General features: G+C 39.0%; 1 protein-coding gene across 11 annotated transcripts in view; it reads right to left on the reverse strand.

The window, feature by feature from the left end:
- The window catches only part of atp2b2 (ATPase plasma membrane Ca2+ transporting 2), a 127,437-nt gene that overhangs the window by 13,820 nt on the left and 97,759 nt on the right, over positions 1-15,858 (reverse strand). For all 11 annotated transcript variants that reach the window (XM_056388544.1, XM_056388473.1, XM_056388476.1 and 8 more), the window contains 2 exons: positions 5,868-6,109; positions 4,667-4,901 (listed from right to left, as the gene is read on the reverse strand). In XM_056388544.1, coding sequence (XP_056244519.1) covers positions 4,667-4,901; positions 5,868-6,109 — 477 coding nt within the window. The remainder of the gene's footprint in view (positions 1-4,666; positions 4,902-5,867; positions 6,110-15,858) is intronic.

Consider the following 15,858-nt stretch of genomic DNA (forward strand, 5'->3'; position numbering starts at 1 on the left):
GATCTGTGGTAGAACAAGTGAGCAAAGGCAGGGTATGAATTCAGAAACATGTCTTCTTCCTGACAAAGGTCAGTGTGGGCGAGCTCTGCTCTCCAAACCCACACATAAACAAATGTGTGCACATACGGTTAAAGCAACTCACATCTACTAGCACATACACACAGGCCTGTACTCTCTTTGACACACACACACACACACACACGGAGGCAGGAATATGCATACTTTCCACTTCACACTCACAGACACTTGGGCATATTGCACATACACATGGGAGCATGTGTGTACTCATAAAGACACACAAACAAACAGTATAACATCGATTGGAAGACTAAATGAATCCACCACCGCAAAGTGTGCACAATGCTGAATTGTACATTACACTGCCACATCAAGCTGCTCATGCATGTAAACATGAAGGATTTAACTCATTTAAAGGATTTTAAAGTATATCTACACAGTGGACGAAGGTAGGTCTTTAACGAGCTGGAGGTCAAACAAACAGAAACATAGGTTTTCATCCTACTTGTAAATTAATATTTCATGATTCTCTTGTGTGCATACATATACATACATATATATATATATATATATATATATATATATATATAAATAAATTCATTCGCGATGTAATTTTCCGATAAGGAAAAGGTAAAGGAGGTTCAAAATGATACAGCGATATTATTCACAGATATGCAATTAGAGGCCTTTTATCATCAGTATTATGTGCTGAGTTGGTAATTTGTGACAGCAACGGTGAAAAGTTTGTGCTGCAAAAAGCACAACATACAATTCATTAGTAGTCATTTTAAAATAATATGATCTGACAAGGTAAAGAAGTTCTTGCAGTAAATATTGTGGCAAGAAAAACACATTCTCTCGACTGCTCTCACTCAGATGTTTTTTTTATCAAGATATCAGCTTCCCGTCTGCCTATCTCTTATCCCTGCAGTCTGTTTTACTCTCCTTTCTTTTGGATTCCCAATGCTCTTGTTGACTGGTCATCAAAAGGAGGAGGTGGAGAGAAGAGGAGGAGAGGAGAAGAGTGAATGCTTATTAAAAATATAATCTGGCCTGACAGAGGGAGAGGTTAAGAGGCTAGTAGGTGAGACTGAAAAACAAGCCTCTTGTGTCTCTAATGTGGATCTGGTTACACTCTCATTTTCCCCCGTTTCTCTCCTTACCTGTCCTCCTCCTCCTGCGGTCTCGCTGTCCTCTGACATGAACCTGATTTTGAATCTGTTTATCTTTCTCAGTCTCTATATCTCTCTCTTTTTCTTTTTCTCGCTATTTTCCTCCATTCTTCTCTAGTCTCTCCGGGGGCAACCCTACAGAGCAGCTGGTTATTAAAAGAACATTGCATTCTGGAGGAAGAAATTAGAGACTAATAAACAAGCCAAAAACATGTTTATCACTCTGTGTGACCTTTTTAGCAGAGGGGAAAGTCATCTCATTTCCAATATTAGCCAGTCTTACGAAGAAGCCTGGAAAGATATTATTGGAGTGCAGCAGTGTTTGGTGCACTGCTTTTCCACATTGGTTATTGAAAATGTCAGATGTTAAGTGACTCCTTTTGTGGAGAAAAAGAAAAGGGAAATTCTGTAAACTTCCAGACTTGGAGCAATGCAATGGGCCATACTGATATCTACAGTTTGAAATATTAGGTAATCAATGCTGCAGCACCTGCATAAACCACATTTATTGCATTTCCAATGTGCAATAGTTGGCTTTTCTCCTGCACATTTCTTGCTATTTGGAAGTTTTATTCTCAGGATAACTCGAGAGCTGGTTTGCTTAAAATAAATGACAACCTGAAATAACACTGTGATACAACATTTTATTCTCTTTAACTTGCCTGGTTGTTTATAAGATTGTTCGCTTATTCGTTTTGAGAACGATAGTTTCTCTTTTTTGCTTCTTCTCTCTGTACTTACTTTTTTTTTTTATCTACCTCGGTTCAGATGCTTACATAACTTGGCTTCAGATGCAAAAAGAGAGAAAGGCATAGTGAGAGAGAGAAAGGAGGGTGAAGAGAAAGTCAAAAGAAAATGAGCAACCAGACAGGTAAAAGTCAAACCCCACAATATGAGGAGAGGTGGAGAGCAGAAAACATGACGGGGAGAGGTTGAATGAGAGACCTTGTTAGAGAGTGAGGAGGGGGGATGGAAGAAAAAAAAAGATGAAAGGAGGAAGTTGAATAATGCAGTAGTCAGTTTCCTGCTTCCCTGTACCTGCACTGGAGCTGTCAAGTGAGGTCAGTTTTCCTACTGTACGCAGATACTTCTTTCCACCACTTTCTCTCTCCCAATTATAGTCCTCTTTTCTTTGAAGATGAATTGATCATAGAAAATGTGCACCACTGAACACTATTTGTTGATGAATAACTTATTCCTTTAATTGTTTTGCCTTCCACTGTGCTGAAAGAGGTACTTTAATTAAAAATAAGACATAAGTGAAGGGGTAAAATACTGAATTTCAAGTATAAGTAAGTAGAAAAGCCGCAAATTAAATTATTTAAAAGAAATACACAAAAAAATCACATTGTCCTTGAAACCCTCACACCATATCTCCCAATTTGAGGATTTTCAGGTTTTCATTTCTTTTGTAGGGTTATGTACTCCTCTGCAGGTTGAGGCTATTCTTTAACCCTATCTACCTCTAAAACTATTCTCGAAAATGGATTTGATGGAAAATCACCATGAATTCCTTGTTATCACTAATCCAAGCATGGAGGAGAATACATACAAGTTCATCTCTGTCACAGCATAGATACATTTAAGTGGTTATGGTTGGAGAGTAAAAGTATAAAGTGGAGTTAAGTATCAACACCTATACTTAAATATAGTCACTGTACTTCCTCTCTGCGGCCTTTCCCCCTTCAAGAACAAAGTAAAAGCCTTTTGGTTTAAACAGGTCCATGCCTTAGTAAGCACAGTAACTTACTAAGCAACTAAACAGTATTGTTCTAAAATTGTGTCTCAGCCAGGAATCATACATGTCAGGGCCCAGCATAATACATGTTATCTATATAAAACAGTACATACATTCACAATATGTAACATTGTAACTGCAACACATGTAAGTGTAACCTGCATTTTTATTAAATGTAATATTAGCAATGTATGAAAACTGAGCAGCACACGTGCAGTCAGAAATCTCTAGCAGGTTAAAGCTGATTGGCCCAGTCTTGAGTGTGCATTTCATGAATCAATAATCATTTAGTGAGGCATTCATCAGTGGAGCAATTGATCATGCAAACACCCTATTGTCAAGCCTTTCAAATGACACATGATCCCTTTCTGTCAGCTCGTTGTTCAGGCTGCTTCTGTAACCAGGTTCCTGCTGCTTTGTTCACTCTCTACCTTGACAGCTCCACATTTAGATCTGATATCATAATCAATACAGATATATTGTATTATATTTATTCTCAAGCACATCAACAGAAAAGATTTATTGTAACAGCAAAACCATTAATAAATGCTCAACTGTAAATAGGTGAGCATTCCTCACTGAAATACAGTCACCTATTCAAGTTCCATTCAGACAAGTCTGACGTAAATAAAGGTGATTTTATAGGCGAAATCACAGGAATGGAAATGGTCTGATGTAACCAAAATCCATAGAAAATCCATAGAAAATGTTGTGGGGAAAAAAAATGGATTAACCAGACCAACTGAATATTAACAGTCCCAGTCTTAGAAATCAGGGAAAAATCCAAGAAAACTGCATAGAAGAGATAAAGAGGGACTCAAACTACTGTATTTAGTATATATACAGTTTGGCAAGTGAGTGTGCAAATGTTTATTTAATTCTTTTTTTTCCTTTTTTTTTTTTTTTTCTTAAGAGGCTTGCATAATAAGGGGTCTCTGTTGCTTCTCTTTATAAATACTTCCATCACACTGAACTACATGAAAGAGGTCAAATGTACTTTTCTTCCAGCCTGAAGCCATCTCTGAATTCATTTTATTCATGTGTACTTTATGTATCTGCATAAACATTTTACCCTCTCAATAAATTTAATAAATATACTGTATATCTATTTATTATTGAACTAGAGTCTCTACCTTTATCTTTACCCATTTCATACCACACAATTCATTTATGTCTCAGTATGTCTCCTCTAACAGCATCAAGATAACCTCTAAGCTATAACTTGAAAAATGTGCTGTTTTCAAACCTGCTGTCTATAATACTGCCATGCTGTGGCTTCCACCATGATTTATTAACCCCCTTGTCACATTGATAAGGCATACACATATTGACTATCTTTGCACAGTACAACCATACTGTGTTTGAAACAACACGGCACAGTGTTGACATACAGGACGTAAATGACTGCTGTCTATCATTTTTAGGTTGTCTCTTGTTCAGTGTTACAGAACTGTACATATAAAAGCCTGATAGATTGATAGATAGATAGATAGATAGATAGATAGATAGATAGATAGATAGATAGATAGATAGTTCCTGAGGGAGAATTACATTGTTACAGCAGCTTGCACAAGTAGCACAGAAGAGGCACTGAAAACGTAAAAAAAAAAACGTCTTGTGCTTTAAAGTTATGGTAAGGACAGAAATGTGACAAAGCTGCTTATAGTTGGTAGTAAACACCATTTGCCAAACATCTACTATTCTCAGTGTATAACAAAAACATCTCACGCTCTCCTACCTCTGGCCTGACAGGGTCCTCTATCCCAACGACACAGATGGCTGTGAGGTCACTAAGGATGTTGTTCTCATCTTCCCAGTTTGGCTCAGGATCGTTGGAGAAGTCACGGTACGCCACACAGATGGTCCTCAGGCCATCACATGCCATGGGCTCAATCACCTTCTTCACCATCTCGTCCTTGTCCCGTGGACGGAAAACCCTCGACTCTCCCACCTCGCTCAGAATATGGCTGCATCTGTAGTTAAGGATGGGTTGAAGAGCATTGGGGATAGAGGTATTTAAAGTTGTGTATTGGGACTGTTAGTTTTTTGAGCTACGCCAATATGACCAAACGTAGAAAACAATAAAATTATCTTAATATTATTTTTCCAAACATTGAGGAAAATGTGTTCAACTTGATGTCCACCACAGTTTCAACACGTCAGTGGTTTCTGGACTCATGATCCTCGATGTCATGGTGAGGAGTACCTGATGGTCTATTGAAAGCAAAAGATATTTACTTGCAGTCAGACATTAAATGGATTTCTAATGGGCAAACTGAATGAAAATACAAATGGGAAATAGACAGGTGTACTGGTGTGCAGTGCAACACAAAGAAGTGGATCGAATTCAAGTGCTCTTAGTCATTTAGCCATTTAAGACAACGAATGGACTGTTATCTGTGCAAATGTCATTTAGGACTCTCATCAGCTTGCTTTTGTTTTTTCATTTTAATTAGCATTTTACCTTACTTACCCTCTTAGAATGAATCTGTAGCTTCCTCTATATTAAATGTACAGTATGTTAAATGTATTAAATGCATGTTGGCAGTGTAACACTCAAGAAACCTACATGACTTCATAATTACGTTACGTTAAAGGCTTGATTTTAATATCGTTCTGTCTCTGAAGAGAATTTCTGCCTCCTCCTAAAGTGGGTGAAGGAATTGCCTCTCATATTTTTCTCAGAGTTACTAATTTGTTGCTGTAATGTCACAGTAATGTACTGTAAAATGTCACAATTATGCGACCTTCTCCCACTCTCAATGCCTAGAGAATGTGCAATAGGTTGTGCCCTCAAATACATTATGCACTTTAGAATGGTTTGCTATATATTTCGCGAAAAAATACAGAACTTGATTATATAATATTACTGTACAATAATGACTATGCTGTTATTACTAATCAGAATCATCTTCTCTTAATCACAAAACCAGACTCACTTTTTGAGGACGATCTCAGAGGCTCCCTTGCTGTACATACGGAAGCTCCCATCAGGCAATTTGATGACGGTGCTCATGGACTTCCTGACAGAGTTGAAGGTGTAGACTTTGTAAAGCTTCTCCTCTGGGATCTGGTTTCTTATTGGCTGGTAATCCCGCTTCAGGTCCAAAACCAATCCCAGCAGGCCGCACTCTGTCTTGTTGCCCACCTGCTTTGGCAGACCGCCTTCCTTATCTGGGGGCTGGAGAGAGGCAGAGGAAGAGATTTTCTCATTTCACAGTTTATATTCAGAACAATATTTCCTGCATTATGGACGAATTTGTGCTTCTTATTGATCTGTGGTTTTCACTTTCACATTATATCGCTCATTGAAATTCCAAAATTTTTTTACTGCACCAACAGCTGTGTTTTCTCATGGAGACTTTTCATGGAGTCTCTAGTTGAGCAAAATCTAGAAAAAGACATTACTGTTTGTTCGGTGATCTATTCTATCCAATGACTGAGAATCTCTTTTCTTCAGTGCAGTACGACTAATGTAAGGCTTGAAATAGCTGCTAGTGATAATTAACCAGCTAGCAGGTGAAAGGGCTGCTCTGTGTGGGAGGGTAGGAGATGAGATGGATGGAATCAGATTTGGATGCTCTTATTTCAGGCATGCAGCTCAACCCTTTGCAATCTGTAATCGTACATTTGAAATGGTTCAGTAAACATCTCAGCATCCACATGTCGACATGACTACATGGATTGGGAACGCATGTGATGTGTGTTTTTTTTTTTTTTGCATAACATATGTACTGTATGGTATAAAATATGGTTCTGATATGATCATTAGTATTTTGGGCTGCAATTTATTTTCTCCATTATGGGCTTATTCTTTTATTTTGTGGAATAAGTAAAAATTTTCTCCAAACAGTCTAATACTCAGAGCTATTCAAGTTACTGTGAAAGGAAACAAAAAACAGGCAGTAAATCATTGCTTTTTAAAAGCTGGAACCAGAGCGTATTTCTCATTTTTGCCTAAAAAAAAAAATCACTTGATTAGTAAAATTGTTGCTGATTAATTTGTTAACGACTGATTAATGTGTTTACCTCCTAGTAGCAGGGAAATATCATACAGTACATTATGTTAGAGTAATTTCTCTGCCTCTCAGAGCTGGAGTGTGTTTATTATCAGCCAACAGTTGAGCCTTCTATTGGAGGACTGTGTGTGTGTGTATGTGTGTGTGTGTGTGTGTGTGTGTGTGTGTGTGTGTGTGTGTGTAATCTGTTCAAATCTGTACACATGGCTATTCAGGTGGTGTAGTATGTGTGTGCAATTGCGTACACACATATTGTATGTGCAAGTGTGAGAGTGTGTGCATGTGGTCAGCTTGTGGAAGACTCAGCGTTGCCATCGCAACACTGGGCAAAGCACACTTGGAAGGAGAGACTTGGGAAAAGAGAGGGTGCTCTCTCCACCACTTGGGGATTCTTACTCTTTGGCTCTGATTCTCATACAGGACTCTCACTCATCTCACTTCACACATGTCCTCGAATCTTTCTGTGTTTCCCTTTTCATCTTTTTCTAATCCATATTTATTAGTATTTCCCAAGCCACACTCCATTTACTCACTATTTCCCCCCCTAATATCCCACAGTAACACAAGCAATAAAGCATGCAGCATGACTATCCATCTTTCTCGGAAAATGCCCTGTTTTATATTTCTCCCAGTGTGACAGAACAAATCTCATTATCATCAATATCCTGCACAGACTCACACACACACTGACCATTGTGTGCGACACTGATGCTCATGAGTCCGGACACATCGGAGAGAGTGCAATCCAGACTGTCATTATTCATAACATGCCTCTTCACATAATCACACATTCTCAAGCTGATAGTCATTTTAGTCAGATAATAGACGAGTGGGGATAGAAAAGACGTTCAACATTACCCCTCAGAAATGCTAATCAACTAATAATTATTGTCATTATTGGTTAATCTGCCAATTATTTTCCTGATTAATTGATTGCTCTGAAAATGTCAGAAAGTAACAAAATATGCAGAGTATAATTTCACAGAGCTCGAGGTAGCAGCCTCAAATTCTTCATCTTGTCCAAAACCTAAAGATACTCAGTTTACCAACAAGTATCAAATCCTTACAGTTAAGGAGCTGGAACCAGAGGATGTTTGGCCTTTTTGTTTGAAAAATGACTGAAACGATTACCAAAATAATAAATTTTCTGTTGATTGACTAATCACATCAACTTAATTGTAAACAGTCATAATTCTGGGCAAAATAAATCAATAAATTAGTTGTAAAACTCTGTGAACAATAACAAGTGAGCGTTGATGTATGTCATTGTTGATCAGTATAATCGAACTCAGGGCTGTTTGGTTGTACAACTGGTTGTTAAATTTGGTTCATTGGGATCCTTATTAGCTGGCACTGAGGTGACAGCTAGTCTCTCCCTGGGGTCTTGCTATATAGTACCTACAGTACATTTGACACCTACACTCACAGCTAAAGAACAGCTTGTTTTCAGGTACATTCTCTTTCACTAACACACACACACACACGAGCACACGCACGCACACACACGCGCACACACACGCACACACACAAAACAACACGGTATGTCAAAAGCACACTGATCATAATGCTTCTGACTTGCCGCTAAGCAGACACCTTCAGTCTGTGCTATTTGCCCCCGAAATAGATTGACTGCAGGCTTGCTGTTCTGCTTCTAAACAAGCCTCCAACCAAGATTAGATTTAAACGGATATCTTGACATTTTGATGTTTTGAATTTTACTTTATAACTGTTGTTTTCTTCATTTGGCACTTGCTCCAATGTGTTGAGAAAGATTCTGTATCGGCAGTGTAGTTAATCACATTAATGGCTTGTTGGAATTGGTACAACAACATTCTCCACCTAATGACTGGGTTTGTCCACCTGCTAACAAGGTTTTGATAGTGGATGCTAATAAACTGTGTTAATGTGCCTTTTTAAGGTAACGGAGAAAGGCTAAAATATATTTCAATGCGGTCAACAAGAAAATAACCACTGAATGCAATCTATTTGTTTAATATTGACATTTATTTCCCATAGTGTAATTTTACTGGGGTTTTTTTTGTGTCTAATCTGTGCGACATGCGACATCTATTATGTCTGTCTGCCCTGGAAGAAGGATCCCTCCTCTGTTGTGAAGTTTTTTGGAGGGGGAGTTTCAAGGGTCTAAGAATAGAGGGCGTTGTACTGTATGCTGCGCAGACTATAAAGCCTTTTGAGGCAAATCTGTGGTTCGTGATTTTGGGCTAAATATTTCAAACTTGACTTGACCTATCTTGGTTGTGATCAACAGTGCCAAGGTTTCACTTTTCATTTTCCTGTTAGCTTTGATTTCAGTAAGTCCTACATCTAATGAAGCGGAATGCCTTGGAAGGATTCTAAGCAATCTGTGGAAATTTGGCTGAACATTGCAATCTGTCTCGTGAGCGATCAATGTTTGCTTGAACAGCTGAATATTTTGAAACCACAATTTCTTAAGAAACAATGAACAATGATTCATTCAGACTCAGACATATTTTACATGTCCGTTTAGCTGCAGCTGCCATGATCCTGGGGTTCCAGCTGAGAGGATTAGAGAGAAAGTCATCAAAAATCTCATTAATCATTAAAACCCAATCAGAGCACTGGCCCATGTCCACCTAGTAATTGGACATATCTGGTTAATGTTCAGCTGTGTGTCTCACAGACACACAGAAGAGTATAAATACTTTATACCGAGTTTGTGGTAAATAACAGAATTAATGCCTTTTCCTAATGACCAATGATTACATCAGGAAGACACTGCCTGTCATTGGCTAATGAGAGGATGGAACAAATGGCCTCATCAGCACTGTCTGCTAAATGTTTGGGAGAAAAGGCTCCCAGCAACAGATCAACAACATGCTAAACCAGTAGATGTAAATGACCGCCTGAAAACCATACAGGATGTGTCAGAGTTTCTACACACACCTTAGTTAAGAAATTATGTTTGCTTTACAAAACATATCAAAGAGTCATGTCGTCACATATTTAGATTTTGGGTCTTATTTCAGTAAAAGAAGAACATTATTTGGTCAACTGGTATCAGTGATTCCACTTAATTTCCCTTGCTTCATCAAGTTTAGAAAAAAAAATTTGAAGTGTGTGTTTGTTCTGTTTGATTTTGAGTTATGTGTGCTGGCACTTAACGTATCTGAACTTTGGAAGATTAAATTCTTATTTGCTTATTTGAAATTAAGGCTTTACAAAGTGATCCTGTCTTTCCCTGTGATATAAGAATGCAAACACTGTTTTGGCCCAAATAAACCGTAAGACATATTTCTTTGGGAAGTTGGCGTGTCTGGTTGGTTCAGGAGAATGGCAGTAGCCAGGAGGTGAAATATTATTAATGTAATCGCATATTACTGATCATTGAAAAATCAAACAAATCAGTTAATGGAGATTGCTGAAGTAAAATTCTTGATCTTCTACTGAGTCAAAATATCATATCTATTCGAATATACACACACACACACACACACACACACACACACACAAGGGTATATATATATATATATATAAATAATAGTACACAATTTGAATTGTTAAAGAGATAAATTTTGAATAAGAAACAGACACAACTGAAACTCCTGCCACAATGTAGAGAAACACAGAGAAACACAGACACCGACTACTGCAAAAACTAAACAAGGCAGGGCAAAAGAGTGATGAATCAACAGAAAATAAACAAAAAGCAGACAGCATCACCGCTGCCTTTTTATTGTCCGAGATTCCGCAGAGGTTTGGCCTGACGTGGGTTTCTACGCACAAGGACAGTTGCTGGCATGGGATGCCCGGCGTTGGCATGACTCGGCCACTGTTGGCACGTCCTTGCCTGGACGTGGCTGAGGACCAGCTGCCCTCTCCCTGGTCCTTGGGTGCTCCCGCAGGCAAGGACATATGCCAGAGGGAGAGCTGGCAACTTTACTTCCTATACCACCTGGGGCTCTCCTTAATCCATCCCTCCTGTTCCTTCCCTTACTCTTCTCTGCGTCTCCATTTTCTTCCTTTTTCTCTTCACACTCTACTCTTTTACCACACTTACATTTTTCTCCTGTCTTTCCCTCTCTCATTCTCCCCCATCTTCCTCACTCCTGATCACTTTCTCCTCTTCCTCACTATCAGGTTCCCCAGTCTCTCAGAAGCCACCCCGCCCCCACCGCCTTCCCTCCCGTTCCCTCTTTGCATGTAGGAGTGGATGATATTCTAGCTCTCCACATGACTGTACCAGCCAACTGGGCTGAGGCCTGGAGGCGTGCCGGAGGGCAGTAATACAGTCTTCCAGTCCATGATAAGGACACTTGTCACGCGAGTGTGGTTCCTCTCTCCTCTTCTTGTATAATTTTCCCATCTTCTGTCATAATTTTTTTTTGCACTAATCCTTGCTTTACTTCCCTCTCCGCTACATAGTTTACGCCCACTTTCAATTTGCTACATTAGACAAACTATAAGACAACACATACAGTTAGACTTAATAAAGAAAAAAGTCTAAATCAAGAATTTGTATCTGTCTATCAAATTGTATATTTGTATACAAATTGCAAAAGTGCTTTTGACATTAATTGCTTCCGTGATGTTTTTCTTAGTTTAGTTCTATGATCTTTTTTCCTGCTTTTTGCAAATTGTTTTGTCACAGACGTGCAAAGCTTCAAATATTCAATATTGCTTTAAGCCGGGTGCTGCCTTTGATGTGTGACTGGCAGGTTTATATCCGCTATTTAGCACAGAGAGAATGGTTTTTGATTGATTTGGTGCTCGTGGCTCGTAGGTGTATTGATAGTCCAGCAGCATCCTGCACAGATTGACTATCCACTATCTTATATTCTGGGATGAAGGTGATGTGGGGAAGTTTTAGATCAGGTGCTTAAAAGCTCATCTGGTTCAAACACACAGTCCTTGACCTTGGAATTTCCACAACTTACACTACACGCCATGGTTAGTATTATTTTTTAGTTTTAAGTTTGTTTACATTAATTACAGTCCTTTCCTGATTTACATTGAGATCTGCGTATGGACACTTCCCTGCCATTCCAACATATGGATTTCAGATTACATGTCCTGTAGCTTTAATTCAACTTTGGCAAAACATTTCACATACATTATTCTTATTCATTTTTGGTGAGTCAAAACCTAAATGTGCTCTGGGGTATTTGTCAAGATGCTGTAACAAATGCGTCAAAATCAAAGCTAAACCATGGATACTGGCTGAACACTAGAAAAAATTACTATACAACTGCCACGCAATGGCAGTGACATTGAGTATTAATGCCATTGTTTGGTGAAATAATCTGGCATGTGATCAGTTTCATTACCATTGACCTCACACTCCAAATATATCCTTGATGTGTTTAATTGACGCTGGTCTCCCAAACCAACAAAAACACGGTCAATCAAAGCATGAAATCTACCGAGTCATGTGTGACAGAAATGCAGGGACCCCATTAAGCTTTGCGCCTTTGAAACATCAAAGCATTGTCATTCTAATGTGATGACAACTTCTCTTCTCACTGCCATCTCATCCGCACTGTCAAGACTGTAAGCAAGTGCTAAACATAGAGAAGAGAAGAGAAGAGAAGAGAAGAGAAGAGAAGAGAAGAGAAGAGAAGAGAAGAGAAGAGAAGAGAAGAGAAGAGAAGAGAAGAGAAGAGAAGTCATTTGGACATAGGTTTGTTGTGGATTTCTTTCTCTTCTCTGTGTCCAAAACCTTTCCAAACATTGGGACACTGGGTGCTTCAAGCTACAGACATCCAAGATACTCTCATCTCTCCTCCATGTTGTGCAAACAAGCACGCAACGTCCAGATGACAAAAGCACTTTGAGCCAAAGCCAATTATATCACAACCTCACTGCTCGCTACAGAACAGAAATGAGGCTGTTCACTTTAATTACCAAACCATAAATTGCTCATTGTAGACTAACACATGATTTTTTTTCCCTATTTAACATGAGCAGAATCTTGTTTTTCTATTATCTACATTTCAACATCCAACACATCCTGTTGACTCATTCTATTTTTTATTGTAACCATCTATTCATTTCCATAAACGTGTATACTACACAACTGAAGCTATCTGTGTGTGTGTGTGTGTGTGTGTGTGTGTGCACGCGCGCACGTGTGTGTGTGTGTGTATGGGTGTGTTTGTTATCTACCACTCTTGTCCCTGACCGGAATAATGACCTGAGCAGGTGGTTGAAGCAACATGAGACTGAGCTCCCAGGACACTCACACAGCCATGCTAAACACACACCACTGTGCTGCGAGAACATGCACCTGTGATCTGAATACCTCCTACAGTGTCAGTGTGCCTGATATGACAGATGTGTGTGTGTGAGTGACATTCATATTTATGCATCTGTACTTCACTTTCCCTGAACACACACATGAACACACACACGCACGCACACACACATAAATGCCACATATACATTTTTTTTAAAAAAACTGAGAATGTGAAGTGAATGTTGAAAGAAAAAGTAAAGCACATCTAATTCTAATTCTAATTCTATGCGGAGGCTGTTTGGTATGCGGCTCTTGCCACCGGGGGTGACGCATGTTTCTTTGATATGACATCACTGAATGACGTCACATATTGCTATGTAGTATGCATAGTTTGACTGCAAGAGACGTGTTAAGGATCTGCTTGCGTGCTTGTTTGTATGCATGTATCCTATGGATACGTGTGCGCATGGATACAGTATCTATGAGCATGTGCATATACAGTACACGTGTGAGTGTTCATATACTGTATGTGTGCAGGGTTTCACTGTGTAAATGTGTATGAATTTCTCCCTCGAGGATGAAGCTTCTCCACTTTAGAGACTGTATGTGCTGACAGAAGAAGCAGAGCTATACCAGTGGCTGTATTATGAAGCCAGAGAGGCAGTAGAGGGACTGATACGGGTATCAAAGCCTGCCTCTTTGCCTTTGTGCCTTTGTGTGGTGGCCATCAAAGACTTCCATAGCCATCCTGGCATCCCACAGGATTGGCCTCTTATATAAGAACACACCAGCCAGCATACTGCAGGAGTGGCGCCGTGGGAGTGGGGGTGGTTTGTGGAGGGAGGAAGAGATGCACTAAATATTCCTCAGATATTTCCCTTTTGCATCCTGTTTTTTGAGTTCATTTCATTCCTTTATTATATCTGTCCTTCTTCATCATGCTTTCTCTTTGCTCCTTTACTTAATTTTATTAGAGCCTTAAGTGGATAAATATATCCATGGAAACATGCATTGTACTATCCGCTATTTATGCACTATTTTTTTTTGTTCTATACAATATTTATCCAAGTACCGGTATGTACTTTGTGTATTTCTACACAATGCATGGATGAACTGATGAATATATATGAGGATGTATGTACAGTATACGAAAGCGATGCAGTCAGCTGGGTAGCTCAGTGGTTAGCAAGCTAACATACATCCTGTAGGTGGAGGGTAACAAAAAGTAAAGTTATAAGCTGATATCATTTGAAGTTTACGTTCTACTTTGGTGCATGAGGTAACCTCTTTTATGAATGAAGAGATTAAAAATCAGACTAAAAGTGCCATTTAATCCACCAAGTCTAAGCTGCACTGTGCCGGTGCTTAATTCCGTTGAGCTAAGCAGCTATGGAGGTACAATAGTCTGATGTAATGCTGCAAAGAATTCCTCCAGGTTTTTCAAAAGGGATAACATCTTGTTAATGTAGCATGTCTTGGTAAAGAAATGCTGTGGTGAGGGGAAACTGAGGGGGAGCAACCTCAAAGTCCCAACAACAACAGTGATTCACAATTTCTACAAAGTGGGAACAGACAACATTCATCAATTTTCAATAATATAAAACTATTTTAAATTGTTGAAGTCACATGCTGTACACAGGGTTGAAGTATTGAAGTTCAACCTTGGTCTTGAATATTCTTTTTACTATTATCTTGAATTGGGTCTCAGTCTTAGTCTTGACCACCTATCTCACCTTCTGCAGTTTTTATTATTTTTGGCTGATTTTTCTTTCCTTTCATGTCCTGTCAGTCAGCTGTCACTTCCCCATAGAGACACGCAATTGTTAAATATAATGTGAACTGTACAACATTGTCATTTGCAAAGGCAGGCGATGCTTGTTTTCCAGAGTGTCAGGTTTTTCATTTTGGATATACGGTTCTATGCACAAGAAGATATACCACCATGATTAATCATTTACTTAATCATATATTCTCACTATTTTAGCAAATGCAACATTTTCGACTCCTTTACATATAAACTACATCAATTTCTATATCGGAAGGAACATGAGCCTTCAGCAATATAGCTTAAACCAGTCGATATCTGTTCAGCACGCACAGGATCTAATTAGCAGGACTACACCACCATTTTTCCTGTTCCTATCTAATTTTAAATTCTGCTAGAGCCAAAGGACTATATTGAGTGACTGAAGCTTTATCGCCGTTGACGTTCACTGTGAACAACAGTTCATCACAGCGTGAAGAATATTACATCGAAACGGTTTTCTTTTTTTAACCTGGTTGTCTTAATAAAACCTTTATTCAAACAGAAACAGGACATGTTCATGCTAAAGGCCCTGTTAAAGGAACAGAGGGAAATTAATACAGCATGTGCACTGCTGAGGAATCCAATTTAAACTGTCACTGTCAACTGACATTAAAAAGATAAAAGCTCACTGTGCTAGCTGACATAAAGATGGAAGACACAAAATTATACCGCTCACCAGCCAGAAGTAACTGCATTGTCGAAGTTATCTACTCTGTGTTGAATTAACCAGAGTTAAAACTACAATCTGTAGCTCTCCATGTTAGAAACCCAGTGACCAACACTCTGTTTTCACCAAGACTGTGATCGTGCCTTGAGGGGTAGGAAGTGAAATCTGTGGGATCGTTCTATCGCAGATGTCCCGCTTGCTCAGCTCATTCCCCATGCAAGTT

The sequence above is a fragment of the Seriola aureovittata genome, chromosome 2 (assembly GCF_021018895.1).
Source record: "Seriola aureovittata isolate HTS-2021-v1 ecotype China chromosome 2, ASM2101889v1, whole genome shotgun sequence".
Lineage (NCBI taxonomy): Eukaryota > Metazoa > Chordata > Actinopteri > Carangiformes > Carangidae > Seriola > Seriola aureovittata.